At 46.4% G+C, this 16,733-nt stretch overlaps 1 protein-coding gene across 2 annotated transcripts in view; it reads right to left on the bottom strand.

The window, feature by feature from the left end:
- The window catches only part of PROSER1 (proline and serine rich 1), a 918,625-nt gene that overhangs the window by 833,205 nt on the left and 68,687 nt on the right, over positions 1–16,733 (bottom strand). For both annotated transcript variants that reach the window (XM_069640684.1, XM_069640685.1), the window contains exon 2: positions 1,866–1,931. In XM_069640684.1, coding sequence (XP_069496785.1) covers positions 1,866–1,931 — 66 coding nt within the window. The remainder of the gene's footprint in view (positions 1–1,865; positions 1,932–16,733) is intronic.

Genomic DNA, 16,733 nt, shown 5'->3' with positions numbered 1-16,733 from the left:
TCAAGATCCTTGCAATGATGGGTCGAGGGGCGCCTCCCGGTTTTGGCCTCATCGATGGTGTCCTATGCACTCTCTAAATCACCAAAGCCGAGGAGAAGGCCTGGCTTACATACATACCCCATGAGGACAGCCTCCATCGCCACTTACAGCGGGGCCGCGGCCCAAGTCCTCTGGGAGCCCTATTATGCAGACATTATTTCTCTTAGATGTGGACTCCAAGTCGTCACACTTGAGCAGGGCCTTCTTCAGATCTTTGGCCATTCCTGTCACTTGCGTCTTAAGTTCTGCAATGTCGTCCTCTGCCACCCCAATGCGCGTTTCCACTTCCGTCACCCTGTAGCACACCCACACCTCGCACCAGCTCAGGGCAGTAGAGCCGTCAAAGCCACCCGTCGCTGCTTCCAGGTGCCGCAGGAAGGAGTCCCTGCCCAATGGCTACTGGCCAGCTAGCTTGAATGCACAGTCTCCAGCCAAACAAGACCCCCAGTAGCTGATGTGCCGAGTTATCAGGCAGCCCCACCCTCTGAATGCCACCCGGCACCCCCCCCCCCCGAGGTCGACAGCACTCTCGCAAATTCCACTGCCCCAGGGCCCAAGCACTGTGTAGCAATTAGTTTCACATGCAAGGGAGGGGGGTGGAGACTTGTGCCTATACCGCACAACATTTTGGAGTATAAAATCATTAGTGTCCTGAAAGAACCCGTAGGATTGGTCGGTATGCTTTTGTACACGGTCGAGTTAGCAGCCTGTGACAGACGTGGGAAAGGCCAGATTGTGATTATATTTCAGCTGCCCTCACGCTTTGCCTCGGAGAGTTGTAAATATGGATTACAAAACAGCATTCCACGAATACACATGACTGCTATAATTCTTCATTTTCCACTGTGGCTCGTGGCTCCCGCTGGGCTTCTCAGCTGCCTGCTCTCCCATGTGGCCCTCACTCACCACTGTAGGCCCCCAGGCCACTCCCAGATCCGATCCACTCACACGGCGGGTCAATGGGCAGGCTCGCTCTGCAGGGCTCAGCGCGGCTTCTGCGCATGCACTGAAGGCAGTTCCCCCCTCACGTTCAGGGCTTGCGCAGCCTCGTTTCGGGAGGCCAATGTGTGTTCAATACTGACCGCAGACACACGGATCTCCGCCCATACACACCGCAGGGTCTACAAAAGCAGAAAGCATGTGTTTTACCCGCTGGGCACCCAATATAATATAAGCGTAGAACGGACTGGATTAGCTAAGCGGCCACAAACGGAGTGCAGCCATTTGCTTTTGTTACATCTTAAAACTGCCTACTGTACAATAATCAGACATAGAATTGACACTTAGACATCCACATAAGATGTGTAAACTGGTGTTATGGTGGATGACTTCAAAAACAGAAATCTGCCACAAGGACAATAGAACTAAGTTAAGTGACCCCCCTCCCCCCATTCACATGAGGTAATGAGTAAAGTTAAGGTGCAGGACATGTATGATATAGGCACTGCCCTTGCTGTAGCACCTAGTAGACGGCATGCTGTACACAGAACAGTATGGTATAGTGTGTGAAGTCCAGCTGAGAATAATTTACAGAAACCACATTGGGTTTTATTTAGCGTGAACCTACTATGGAACCTAGCTGGGAAGCAAGAGAGCTGTACAACAAGGGTACACAATAATCTGTAATATGTAACACTATGCACAGTTAATTTTTACATTTTTATGTTATGCATAGTTATAATTTGAGGCCTGTGTTGGGTGGTAGGGATGTAGATACTGAATCCCAAAATAGGACAAGAGAATGCATTTTACAAGCAAACCAGGAGTACACAGATGATATGTAGTTCGTGTACTACACAATGCATTACATCATTTTAAGTAATTACCTGTTCACTGGAGAAATACCCATGCACCTGCTCAATAGCCTTCAATTTGTAATCGGTTAAAACAGCCTGTAAAAGGACAGAAGCAAAGAGGATGAGCCAAAAAAACATTCCATCACAGCATACTTTTTTTACTGAATTATAAACATTTAAGGTGAAATTCTTATCTAATACTTTTTTAGGGCCGTAGCTTATTTTTTTTTTTTAAACAACCCTTTCACAATATATATTAACAGAAAAACACATTGTTAATCCATTTATGAGCATAGCACACCCCCGTCGGCAAACAATAACAATTTAGGTCAGTTAGGTCAGTGAAGATATGTTTTGCCCACTTAAAAGACATCCCGGGGGGCGCTGTTGAGCAGCCAAGGAAGATGGCCGCCTCGCCTGAGAGCTCCGTTATCGCCCACCAGATAATCCGCTGCATCGGCGCTCATCCGTGACATTCTGCCGTGCTGGTGCCACGAGTTTATTGCTGGGGCTCTTCTGAGGCTCTGGACGGAATTCGGGGAGAAAACGCGGCTTACATCCAGAAGAATGGGCGCTAGGGCCCGCTGCGGCCTGTGGGGCGCTCCGGGCGCGGGTGCTCCCCTGGGTGCTGGGCGCGTTGCTGGCATCCCGAGCGCTGTCGCCTGCCCGCTACCTGTTGCGCCCCGCATCACGGGAGTGCCCTCCTTGCATCGGGCGGGCCCTGGGCCTCCGCGGAGCGCCTACTCGGAGGCCGGTGGGCCATATGTGGGAACAGCCTGCCCCGAGGTGCGGGGGCTGAAGATCGGCGCTCGTGTGCGCGGGCGCACTGCCCCCCCCGCTCGTGTGGCCTGGATTGCCAGGGTGGAGCGCCGAGCCGCGCTTGTCATCTTCGCCTGCCCGAGGCCCGCTGGAGGTGCGGGTCCTTCCCGGCTCGTCTCGTGGGCTACTGCGGCCGCCTGGGTGAATCGATCTGCTCAGACTGACCTGCAGGGACCCATCGGATACCACCTACTCTGCTCAGTTTATGGTCACTGCGGCTGTGAGGGGCCCTCACGAGCTGCCTTGCCTCCCAGGATTGGGGCAGGCCTGGGCTCCGGCGGTGGCGCCCTCGTTATCACACGGACTGTGCTGCGTTGGAGACACGCGGGTTAGCTACCCGATACAGCGGAGAGGTGGGTGTTCCTGGGTGTGTCCCCTCTACCTGCCTTCTCCCAGTGTCGCTGCTTGGGGGGCAGCCTGCCCTGCCTCCCCCCGATATTCTTTGACAGTGAGTGCGTGGCTGACCCCTCTTGTGCGGGGACTGATCCAAATATCACCTCTTGGATGTCTTGATGGCTGCATGCTCGCACTTGTTGGAACGCCCACGCCGCGCACATATTTAACTTAAAGCACTAAAGATAAGGGGGGGCAGTCTCTTCCCTATTACACTCAGAGGGGGACAGCGTCACCTGCATACGCCCGGAAGGGAATCCACCGGCCGTGCTGGGGGCGCACTATCTGTTGTAACCAGCCGTACTCTGGTGCCACTACCTGCTACGCTCCCTCGGACTTCTCCCCCTGGCCTGTTCCCCCTGTGACAGCTTTGGTGCCGCCACTGCTCATCTATCTTCCCGGCGGTGGAAACCCTTCCTCCACCAACACCTATATCTCTGTGTCAGCCTCGATTCTTACCTGGAACAATGTCTAACAGATCGCGTGGCGCTGGCAAGATGGGCGCTATGGACAAGTTCGCCAAGGCGACGCCCGAGGGAGACCAGGCATCATCCGCATCAGCTCAGGAGGGGGGCGACCTCCTGCCGGACCCTCCGCAACCGGACTGGGCCACTATGATGGAATCTATGGCCAAAAACTTTGCAGCCTTTCATGAAAAGCTAGATGACATTAATGCAAATGTGGCGTCATTAAGGGCTAAGCTTGACCAACACAGCTAGGATTACCGAAGTGGAGCAGAGGACTGGCACCACTGAGGACAATGTGCATGATCTACAAAACACAGTGTCAGAGCTGGTCCGTGACATGAAACAGGTCAAATCTAAATGCGACGACCTTGAATCACGGTCGCGAAGGAATAATATTCGCATAATTGGGGTCCCTGAATCTGCACTCAAAGGGCGCATGGAGCTAGCGGTGGAAAAACTCATCAAAGATCTCCTGGATGACCCCGACCTTTCGCCATTCTTCACGGTTGAAAGGGCCCACCGCTCCTTGGCACCTCGGCCGCGGCCGGGAGATTTCCCCCGGCCTATCATAGCTAAACTGCTCAGCTATAAAGACAGGGACCACATACTCCGTTTGGCCAGGGAAAAGGGGGAATTGAGGCTGGACTCACAAATAATCAGGATCTTCCCCGATTTCTCAGTGGGGGTGCAGCTGGAGAGACGCAGATTTGACGGGGTGAAAAAAATGCTACGGGATAGGAAGATCGAGTACGCAATGCTTTTCCCAGCACGCCTTAAATTCACCCATCGAAACAGGCTCTACTTTTTCACGGTCCCGGACGAGGCTGTAAAATTCATAGAGGCGCAGATCCCGCTGACGGAGCCCCCCGAGGTGCCGATGGACAATGACTAGAACCGGCCGCTTGCTCTCCCCCTATGATTGTGTCCTGATGCCCTTCAATACATGGATCCTTGCTTTGTAACCTCACTTACATCAGCCGATCTTCAAATTAGGTTGTTTAATAGTAATTTGTATTATTACTGGTGGGCGGAACGGCAGCGGCGGCCCCCACTGCAGCTGCAATTCCTGTAGAGTCTAAATGTTTGTGTTTTTGCCCCTGTTGGGCGCTTCTCCAGGCATTGCCAAGTTGGGGATGGCACACATTAGGTCACTCTAAGGGTGGGTATTCACACACCGCTAGTTGGGACAGGGCGGTGAGGGTGGGGGGTGGAAAGTTGGGGTAGGTTACAATCAAAATGGCGCAGGGGTTGAGACGGGTTACAAAGGGTGGCACAATTATGATGTGGCAGCACTCATGGCGTTTTGCAGAGGCAGGACCTTTGCTTGGGATGTCCCGTAGGCTGCATACATGGCGATCACAATGATGTCATGGAATGTTCGTGGCCTGACGAATTTCACGAAGTCTCGTAGGATTGTAGCCTACGCACAAAGGCATGGGGTCAAGGTACTCCTACTACAAGAGACACATGCTCTTAAACACCTATCATCGAACATTGCACTAACTTGGGGTCTTAATAGATATTACACCCAATACTCCACCCAAGCTAGAGGAGTCCTGACCCTCATCCACAAGTCAATCCATTTCACTCTGCGCTCATACTACATTGATGCAGAAGGCAGATATGTGATCCTACACTGCACCTTGGCTCACAAAGAATGCTTACTGGTCAATGTATATGCGCCCAATACTGACTCCCCCGAGTTTTTTGACGGAGTGGCGGCCATACTCATGAGATATATAGACATCCCTATAATATGGGGTGGAGACATGAACCTGATACTGGACAATGTACTAGACAGGACGACGACCACTCGCAGACCCACACCACGAGCGACCAAACGTCTCCTCTCACACATGGACTCTCTCAATTTACATGATGTATGGAGAACGCTCCATCCCCATGACAGAGATTACACTTTCTATTCAACTGTACATGACAGTTCCTCAAGAATAGATTTATTCCTTTTATCAGGCACACTGGTGGGGAGGGTCTCGGATGTCACGATCCTGTCACGCACACTCTGATCATTCCCCCGTGCTCCTGCGGATACAACGTGGCGATGCATCGCCGTCGAGACCCGGCTGGCGCTTCAAATCCACCACCCTAGCTGACATTGTCTTTAAAGCCGAGATACTGGCGGATATAACCACGTTCTTCGAAAAGAACAATATAACCGACACATCTGAAGGGACTAGATGGGAAGCCTTTAAGGTTTATATCAGAGGGATGTGCATCTCCAGGGAAGCCGGAGTCCTAAAAGCTATAAGGCAAGCCCTAACCATTTCTGAAACCAAACTTAAAGAACTCGAACAGGAGTACCTGACCACTGAGTCCACACTGACCCTAGCTGCGATCAGAGCAGAGCTGGAAAGGTTTGAGTCACAGGCTATGAGTGAGGTGCTATCCTATACACGCCCTGTTGCTGCCCGTAAATATGGGGAGGGGGACAGACCGGGCAGAACCCTGGCCAGGTTAGTGCGTGCCGAGACTGGTGGGGCCCGCATTGATAACATCATAGATGGGGGCGGAGTGAGACACTGGGCGGATAAGTCCATACTAGACACCTTCACTAGCTTTTACGCCAATCTGTACGGTCCCCAACCGGAACATTCGGCCCTAGACCTAGACGACCTACTAGAGAGCATCCCTATGACCCTTATCTCCCAAGACACCCGGGAAATATTAGACGCCCCGTTTACTCTGGAGGAAATCGTTCAGGTAATATCGGACCTTCCCAAAAACAAAGCGCCTGGCCCGGACGGGCTCACGTCCGAGTTACCAGGAACATGTGGCTATATTGGCGCCTGTTTTACACGGGGTCTGGTCCGAGTCACTTCGTTTGAAATGCCCCCCCCCCTCTCTTAGGGAAGCTTTAATAACAGTCCTTCCCAAACCTGGAAAACCTCCGGATGAATGTGGGTCCTACAGGCCCCTATCCCTTATTAATACTGACATAAAAATCTTTGCTAAGATAATTGCAAACAGGTTTCTCCCTTTCATGTCCCACATGATCCACGCGGACCAGTGTGGTTTCATCCCTGGTCGTTCCACGATGCTTAACATCTGCCGCCTGTTTAATGTGGTATCCAGAATTGACCCAGGCGCCGATGCGGTGGCAGTTACGCTGGATGCCCAAAAAGCTTTTGATATGGTCTCATGGCAATATCTGTGGGCCGTGCTGGAGAAAATGGGGGTGGGTCCAAATATGACCTCTTACATAAAATTTTTATACGCGGACCCACGTGCTAGGGTCCTTGTTAACTCTGTTCCTTCCTCTCCCTTCACACTATACAGGGGCACTCGTCGGGATGCCCATTCTCTCCCCTCCTCTTTGCGTTCGCTATCGAACCCATGGCTGACCACGTTAGGGGACGCCACAGCAATAAAGGCATTTGACTATGGGATGCACCATAGATCATCTCTCTATACGCAGATGATGTGCTCCTATATGTCAGAAATCCCTCCACGAACCTGGACCCGATCATCCGCGATATTACCAAAATAGGTACGTTCTCAGGTTTCACAATCAACTACTCTAAATCCGAAATTTTCCCCCTAACTGTGGCAACTCAACAACCGTCTTGTGAGTACCCTCTACGATGGTCCCCGGGTGGGGTGAAGTATCTCGGAGTGCTGATATAACTAACCAAGTCCTCCCTATTGAAAGATAATTACGAGGCCGCGGCACAACTTGTCATTTCCAGGTTTTCCAAATGGCGCAACTTACCCTTATCCCTGGCGGGCAGGCTCTCTCTAATAAAGATGATAGTGGTCCCCAAGCTCCTGTACGTCTTTGTTAACATACCGATCTGGCCTGGGATACAATACTTTAAAAGGCTCCACTCAGAGTGTGCACAATTCCTCTGGCACCCGGGTTCGGTCCGGAAAAAGTGGCAACACATGACGCTGCCCTATGACAAAGGGGGTTTCACAGCCCCAGATCTTCGCCTGTACTGGAATGCGGCACAGACCCAGCACGCCTTCCATTGGTACACGCTCCAGAATCCGCCCACACATGTAAAACTTGAGAAACTGGCGGGAGGGGGGACTAATATCATGACCCTGCTACTGCACCGCGCATTTCAAACTGACGCCCAGGCAGACCGGGTGGCCACCACGCTCAGGGCATGGAGGAGCATCCTAGGCTCTGACCAAGAACAGCACCCTTACTATAAGTGGCTTCCCCTGTGGCAGTTTCCCGGTCTCCCTCCCACGCATGACCAACATCTCGTACACCACTGGGAAAACCTGGGCTACCATGCCCTTACTGACCGCTTCCATGATGGTGCTTTTATCACCCCTCAGACATGGCGCCCTGAACATTCCGGCTCTCCGCTCGAAATGCTGCAGTATTATAGGCTTAGAGCTGCTGTGCGGACTGTGTGGCCCTCATGCCCTATTGAACCCCCAGACTCTCCCGAAATACAATACATAGCAAACTCCGGAGGCGCCAAGGGTATAATATCCCATCTGTACAAAATGCAGCTGAGTAAATCTGCGGATACCTCTCTCAAACCACGCGAAGCGTGGGCTAGGGAACTCGAAATGGAAATTACAGACGATCTCTGGGGCACAATGTGCACACACATAGGGTCTCCCTTAGCGCTAGATTCCGCTGCATACAATTTAAGCTCCTTAATAGGCTCTACTACACACCGTACAGAGTTGCGTCATTTAAAGGAACCCCAACTCCCGTGTGCCCTAATGTAAATCCCACGAAGCAGATCACATACACATGTTCTGGTCCTGCCCCGCACTCAACACATTCTGGGCGGCCGTAACACAGGCACTCTCCGAAATAGTTGGTTCGCCGGTGAATAGGGAGCCACTTGCCCTATTGTTTGGTGCTTGGGAAGGTGAGAATGTAAGGAAAATGTCAACATTTTTTAATGTAAGTGCTATTGTGGCCAAAAGATGTATATTGCAATGTTGGAAGCGCCGCAATCCCCCCACTTTCACGATGTGGCTAAAGGCCCTTACCTGGACACAAACGTGCGTGAAAGAATACATTGGATCCCTGCCTTCGACATCACAACCCAAAAATGTCTGGTCAGAATTTTGTTGCTACTTGAATAATAGAGATGAGGTGGAACTGACTCCAACTCCCCCACCAGGTCAGCCCAATATGCCATGTGAAGTCTAACTTTCCCTATGGTTTCTCCTTTCCTGTGTGTGCTTATGGACACCTCTCTGCGTTACCACTCGATGTTATTTTCTGATGGTCATCTTAACCATGGTGGGCTGCCAAATGTGCGGTTATGTTATCAGCTCACTGCTATGTAGGTTGTGCTATACCTGTCTTAACCTTTATGGCAATAAACAAAAGTTTAAAAAAAAAAAAAAACATCCCAAAAATCAAGGCAATGAAACAGAAAAGCACCACTTTCCAAATGTTCCTTTTTTGCATTCTATACACACGTCTTAACGTTGCAACACATGCCACATTTCCACATATTCTACAAACTTCTCTGTGAAATGTAATTCTATATCCGGTTGTTCAGGCAACATTTCATAAATATGTGACATAGCTTTTAATGGAGACATTTACACACTTGTTGGTATGGGATTTTAAAAGCTGAAAAGATCTGTTTTCTTCTCTTACCTGTGGCTTAGGCAAAATGGTCTCTGAGGGCTTGGGTTTGCTGGCATTACTTTTGGTAATGCCTCTAAACTCATTTACTGTTACCACACAAGGAAAAAGGAGAGGTGCTTCATGATTCTGAGTCATGCAGACTCTTCTGTTGTTCCCCCATTTTGGAGTATCATAGTATGCTATGGAAATCAGTATTTACCGAATGTGGTAATGCTTTTGTGTGGAGGCAAAAGCATGCAAATGGGAAGAGTGTCACCTGTGAAATACTGAATTTGTAGGTGTGGTAAAACATCCAGTTTTCAACATTACTGTATGTTTTGCCACTACCGCCAAACTCATAATCAAGCCCCTTAGTTATTTATCAAGTGCCATTTATGAGTTTCATCCTTTATTGAAAACATACATTGACTGCGACCAAAAAGATCCCTTATCATCGCACCCTATCTTAATCAAAAATTCTTTACAACTCTGACCATAGGAGTTCCATAGTCTACGTGAACCCATTATTGGGAGACCACAAATTATGTAAAACAAAGAATTCTTCCAAGTCCTCTCGGTTTGAAAATATAGTGCCACTTTCCTCAACAAAGTCAAGCACTCAAGAGATTTCAGCCCCAGTTCAGCACATATGTAAATGTTGGTGACCACAGGATTTAAAAACAATTCTGTTTATGTCCAAAGCCACCAATTAGGATTGTCTAGGATTATACGAATACCGTACAAAACCATAGACGTCACTCATCACGTATGATTTTATGTATGATATCATAGAAAACACTACATATCTAAAATCAAAACCTGGCAATACCGCTATTACTATGTTCACCTATTTCGTAATTTTCTTTATTTATACTAGGTTATCAAAAAACCTAGGTACAAGAATGTGTAGACTAACTCCACATTACTGGTGTCTAAGTACTAGGACAATTTGGTTTTCTCGTAGAAGAAAGAAAATATCAGTTGTGTCTTCTCAATATTAATTTAAAGCACACTGGATATTCTGTACTGTCACATGATATTTCAATTGTGCCGTAGACCAATTGGTGTCCAGTCAAATAATACAAAATCATCTGCCAGCCACAGAACATGGCATCTTGCAATTTTAGGTGGACAAAGATTTGCCTTAGACCGGACCCCCCAGCCCTGTCTCCTTACACCAGACACCCAGTCTCCTTACACCAGTTTTCTGATATATTAGAGACCAAAAATGTTCACAGACATTCTTCTCTAAGGATTGGGGGCATCTCTGCCCACTTATCTTTAATTTCCGTCAATGTATGAGCTTTTTATCCACATTTTTTACGATTGTTTAATTTTCTTCTCCAGCACATACAGGCCATCAATCCCAAAGTACAAAATGTCTGAGCCTTTTCAAATTTTTCACATTTTCAGAAACTTCTCTTCACCAATTCACAAAGAAATGTTTGTATCACATCAACATTTTTGTTAGACCCACAATTCCATTACAATCATGATTTCAACAACATGTTGCGCCCACTAGTAATGGTTTTCACAATTTAAAGTTCCCTGAAAACTCTAGAGACAACGTGCATGATCACTGGACATTCATTTTTTTTTACCACGTGGTATGCATTCTCCTGAAACAAACATGCAATGCAAATACTAATCAATTGTGAATTTTCTCTCCTGTTTGTACAATGTAAAGCTCCCTTGTATGGCCATTTGCCAAGACCAATTCCCAGCAACACAAATACTCTGCCCATTGACGCCTCTACTTAAACTTAAGTTGTCTCATCACTGCTTTGATTATGTCCTGCAACAGTACCATACCCCTGTTCATCTTCTCTTAACACATCGGGACACCTAACATTTATCTTAGCTGGGGTTTTGAATGCTATCAGTCAGATGCCTACCTTACAAAATATCAAATAGTATGGAAAATGAACATAATACTTTGCTGCCATCTACTAAAAAAAAGACCATAAATATTTATCAGCAGACGATTCAAGGTAACTATTCACAGAAACACTATAAGCTGGAATATTATTTTTACAGCTGGACTGCCCCATAGGATTGCCGTTCTCGTTATTTTTCACAGGTTGGAGAAAAGCCATATAGCCCTCCAAAGAAGGTACATCCACCAACCAAACTTCTTTTAATAGTAATAAATCATAGTTTCAAAAGTCCACCTAAAAAAAGCCCAATGCTATAAAAGCTTCCTGTGCTAATTAGAAGCACACCATATCCAAAAATGCAAAACGAAACTTTAGCACAGAGAGCTTATCCTAAAAAGGGAATTCAAATTAAAGTGCATCTTGCGTTGTTAATATTTGCAATTTTGGGATTTCCTGCAAAATAAGAATATGAATAGGGAGCTGGTCCTAATGTAGCCAATTATTCAACCTGGATACCACAGCTGAAACAATGCCAATGTGAGCATTGTCATGCACATTAATTAGGCTGTGTTAGCTGGCACATTCCTGTGATCCTGCCTTGTATTCTTCTTCGCTCTTTTTAGAGGCACGATGTCTCCTCCTCCTTCAATGTCTGAGAATGTAGGTCGTTACAGAAGAGATCAGCTCTGTTTTGAACAGATTACGCAGTTTCAACTCCTTTCTTTTATCAAACCCAGGCTGTTAGGATAGTTCCCAGCTAGCAATTGATCCATCTATCTACTGTTCAAATGGTCAGCATCTTGCATCCCAGACTTAGTAATATGATATTGTGTAATATCTTGTTTGCCTTGGCAAACAGGTTTTTTATTTTTTACCGATATGTGACATCTCCAAATTGATCTGGGTGCTCCCTATTGGTCACTAATGTGGAGTTTATGCTCATTAGGCACATATTCTTTCAGTTCCGCAATTAACACTTTTTATTGACACTACCTCAATGTTAATTCATGTGCATTTCGGTTGCCTTTGTTTTTTTTGCATTTTGCAGTCTTTGCTTTCGTTGCCTCCACTTTGCCACAGCTTATGCCGGAGAAAATTCATACTGGCGCCCTTACGTCAGTGGCTATTTTTAGGTTTTGTGACTGGTACAGAGAATACCTTTACTCTTCTTTATTAAATTAAAAGATTAAGGAACCCAATTTGTCCTTTTAAGCGATAATGTTCAAAACCCTATTCTTTGGAGTTCTTGTCTCCTCCCTGAGACACCATATTCTAGAATGCAATCTTCAAATGAAAATTGCTCAAAAACAGTTTAAATCTTATACCTGCGAGTATGTATTTGTATTCATTTATTTTATTTGTATTGTGCACCTGGCCCTGAGGCATCTGTGCGCATGTGTTATACTGCAGCTAATTTAACTATATGTGCTGCCACATGTACTCTTGAGGCTTTAACAGGAATCTTCAAAGAACATAACATGAAATAATGGTCTGACCAAATACATGGGGTAGTGATCCTGTCAATCAGGGCAGGAGTATACCACATACTCTCAGATAAGAGATTTCACAGAACAGAGAAATCAGCAGACCCTTGATAGAGGCAGTCTCCAATTTCGGATGACTCGCTAAGGACAAGAAAAATCCTTTTGGCAATCATAGCAGTGTTGAAAAATCACCTAGCTTATACTTACTGACAGAAATATAGGATGGAGCCTTGAGAAAAACCATATTGGTCGAAACACGTGTCGGCTCAAACTTGTCACACTGTTCAGAACATACTAATAAAGAGGACTGTACAATAAGATAAGCACTGGCAATTTTATTAGACAAACCAGGCAACATGTGTGCGCTCGAAGCAACCAATTTCTATTATTGCACCCCTGGAACTATCAGCCAGAGGGCAAGACAAGAGCCAAAAGAATGGCAATGGTCAGCGCAGCATTGTAAGGGGCCACACCGAACCAACACACAATAAGGGTCACATACTAGATTGGATGGGAGGTGAAAATGTTCAGTTTGGACCCATTATCACTACCCCATATATTTGGTCAGACCATTATTTTGGGTTATATTCTTTGGAGCTTCCTGTTAAAGCCTCAAGAGTACATGTGGCGGCACATATAGTTAAAGCTCGAAATTTTAAAAATGTTACAGTTCATATCCTAACAGCTTGTTTATAGTCACTTATGACCAAAATAAACGAACCTTGACAGTCCAGAGAGCCTTATAAATAGCTAGAACGATGAAATGCTTGAAATGTTAGATAAATATGCCCCAGTGAAGGATAAAACCATCAAAGATTTGCCTAACCGCCATAAATGGTTCTCCCCGCACTAGCTGAGCTCAAAACTAGTAAAAGACAGGTGGAACACGCTTGGCTTAAAGATAAATCCAATGAGAACATGCTGGCATGGAAGCTTACTGAGAAGCAGTAGAAGAGCACGATTATTGAGGCTAAGAAAACCTTTTATGACAATCATATAAACAGGTCTGGGGATAAGACGAAATAACTCTTTCGGCTCTTTTGAACATGGGAGAAACCCACTGTCTGTAATCCCCCAATTTACCCACAGCTGACGACTGCAATAGAGTCCAGAAGGCCTTTGCTGAGAAACTTTTGAAGGCTCAAAACAAAATCATGCAAGAATTACGAGCACCCTCATCGCCAGGTCTTATATTGAAACCAAGCCAGCCTGAAACAGCCACTGGTATTAATCCTTTAAAAGATCTGATAAACCAGAACCCTGCAGCAGCTGGTCAACAGGACCAACTTGCCTGTTTTGACGTTAAAGAACCCACATTAACTGAAATGTTGGGTTTGCTTAAAACCATGCATCCCACCAACTGCCAGGGTGAACTATTTCCCTCCAAATACATCTTAGAGCACTGGGACTTGTTTTCTCCCTTCCTCTGCCGATTTGTTAACTCGTCTTTTCATACCAGTATTATTTCTCAGTCTATTAAAAATGCAGCAGTCACTCCCTTGTTGAAAAAATTAGGACTAGACCGTTCAGAGGCAGCGAATCTAAGGCTCATTACTAAGCTACTATAAAATTGCAATCCTACGTATTAGATACCGGTAAACTACATGTGAAGCAATCTGGTTTCCGGAGTTTCCACGGCACCGAGACTGCATTGTTGGACTTGCAAACGTACATGCTTTCCAAATTGGAACATAGTAAGGTCGGGGCTGCTGATGCTGTTAGATCTATCAGCAGCCTTCGACTTGCTAGACCACAAAACCTTGCTCGATGGGATGTCCACTGTCGGAGGACTCTCCAAAAATGCCATCACCTGGCTCGGATCCTTTCTGGAAGGCCGCCAGTTATGGGTATTTTGGGGTGACTGTGCTTCAGAGCCACAGACCACGGCATGTGGAGTCCCCCAGGGGGCGTGTCTTTCCCCCCCGTTGTTCAACATTTATATCTTCCCCCTATGTGTCGAATTAGAATCACTGGGGATTTTCTTCTGCAACTACACTGATGATTTCCAACTGGTGTTGGATATCACCGGGAATCATGATATTGACCAACTGACATTGCCAGCAGCCTATCATGTTATAAAACAATGGATGTCCATGAATTGTCTCAGTTTAAATGCTGCCAAGACTGAATTAATGCTGTTCGGGCCCCAGCAGGCCCAATCTAAATTAGACCAGAGGTATGACCAATTTACTATCGATGGCAACCAAATAGTGCAGAAAGTTAAGACACTAGGTACATACATGGAGGAAAGTCTGGACTGCGAGACGCATGTTACAGCAATTTCCACCAATGCCAACTACCATCTCCAGGTGCTCAGACAAGTGGCACCTCTAATCTCGGTGGAAAAACGCATCAAGCTTGCAAGGGCAGTGATCCTCCCACACATAGACTATTGTAATGCCTTATTGGGAGGTGCCAATAAGGTGGACATCAAACAGCTACAGAAAATACAGAATGCTGCAGTACGGATCATCTATCAGATGAAACACTCAGAACCCACCAGTGCAGCCAGAGCATGGAATGTTCCTCCACCACAGCTACGAAAGACAGAGGACCACCTTTCATAAACAGCTGAAGACAATGCTGTTTTACTAGAATTGACTGTGCTCAGCACTAGCCACTCTTTCTGCCTCTCAGCGCCTAGATGCCCACGGGCTTTGGCGCGTTACAAGCCTAACAATATAACATATGCCCATCCCCTGTAAAGCATATAAGGAACAGGCCAATACAAAGAACACACACCAATGCCTCCGAGTAGATGCCTAATATAGCAAAGCAAGGAACCAAAAGGTTTACCTTCTGGGAAGGCTAATTTGATTGGATGCAGGCAGCCCAGACACATTTTCGGTCTCCCTGCTTTTAGCAAGGTTCTATAAAACCTCTTATTACAATAAGCCAAAGGAAAGTATACATATAAGTGTCAATTCCAATTCGCTCATTAATCAATCCAAGCAGGTCTTTAACAAATAATTGACCTAGTAGCCAGGCAATTTTACATAATTTTTACCCCATTTTATTTATTTTTTTAAATTATATTCACACATCATAAAAAAGCATAAAACACAAAAAGTCATGACTAAACACACTGAATCATGAACACAATGTGTGTAGTTACACAAAAATATAAACAACCACCATGGGTATCATTTTAGTTCAGTATCCTCATCAATTGGTTAACACTTGTGTGGGTTTAATACACCAAGTTCACACGCCGCGTTTATTAGCCCAACTTGTACACGTTTCTGTCCTTTTATGAGCTACAACTGCCGGACATTCATCAGGGGCATATTCCTCTTGTGTGTGTAAACAACATAGTTGGCCGTAGGTATGCAACTCTCCAAGATCCTGATCTAGATGGGACAGTCTTTCGGACCCGATGTTCCAATTCTCGGATCTTCGCCCATTCTTTCGGTGCTGTAGTACTCATTTTTATGAAAAATCTCCAGCGAGTACTTCACCCGCTTGTATTGGTAATGAAATGATCAGAACTCGAGTAATGGCTTCCCCTGCAACACAAACCCAAAGCAAGGGTCAGTGTCAAATGTCACCAAAGCATTCTAATATGTGGTCCTGAGGTCCAGCCAGTAACCCCATCTATCTATAAGACCTCTCACAGTCGACGGTTTGAATGCAGCAACACATCAGGCTCTTTCTTTAACAACTTTGTTTCAGGCTTTTTAAAGTTCCAGCCCAGACCACAAGTAGTCCCATGATTCACAATCTGGCCCCTACTGGGCCAACCTTTTTCATTTTACAATTAATTCTTCCTGGACCTTGCCTCTTTTTCAGATTCACAACTTGTCCTTCCTGGACCTCACCTTGTATTATAATTCACAACTGGTCTGCCCTTGACATAGGCTCTTTGTCAAGATTCACAATAAGTCACCCTGAACCTTGCTTCTTTATCAGGATTCAGAACTGGTGCAGTCTGGACATGGGATTCTTTTCCAAAACTGGTCCCTGGACCTTGGCTCTGAGTGAATGGGTATTTGCTCCCCCACATGCCTCCGGTCATGGTAATTTTCGCGGGAAAGTAATTGTGATGCCCTCCTGCCATGGGCTCAGACCCTCTAATTATTCATCACATGGGTTGTAGATGGAGGCTGTGTGTTCTTAAGCCTTCCATTTCCCCAAGGAAGCGAGAAGCAGTACTGAGCCACCTAAATGTTTCTTCCTTCCAGGCTTCCAAGATGAGGTTCCTGTCTTTTCCAGCTCCACCTTGTAGTTAGCGAGGTTGTCAGCAATCCAATCCTTTACAATATTCACTTGTATAAAGAGAGCAT

The sequence above is a fragment of the Ambystoma mexicanum genome, chromosome 7q (genome assembly GCF_040938575.1).
Source record: "Ambystoma mexicanum isolate Mex_15411 chromosome 7q, UKY_AmexF1_1, whole genome shotgun sequence".
Taxonomy (NCBI): domain Eukaryota; kingdom Metazoa; phylum Chordata; class Amphibia; order Caudata; family Ambystomatidae; genus Ambystoma; species Ambystoma mexicanum.
Note: the sequence above shows the minus strand (reverse complement) of the source record. Positions and strands in the feature narration are given on the sequence as shown.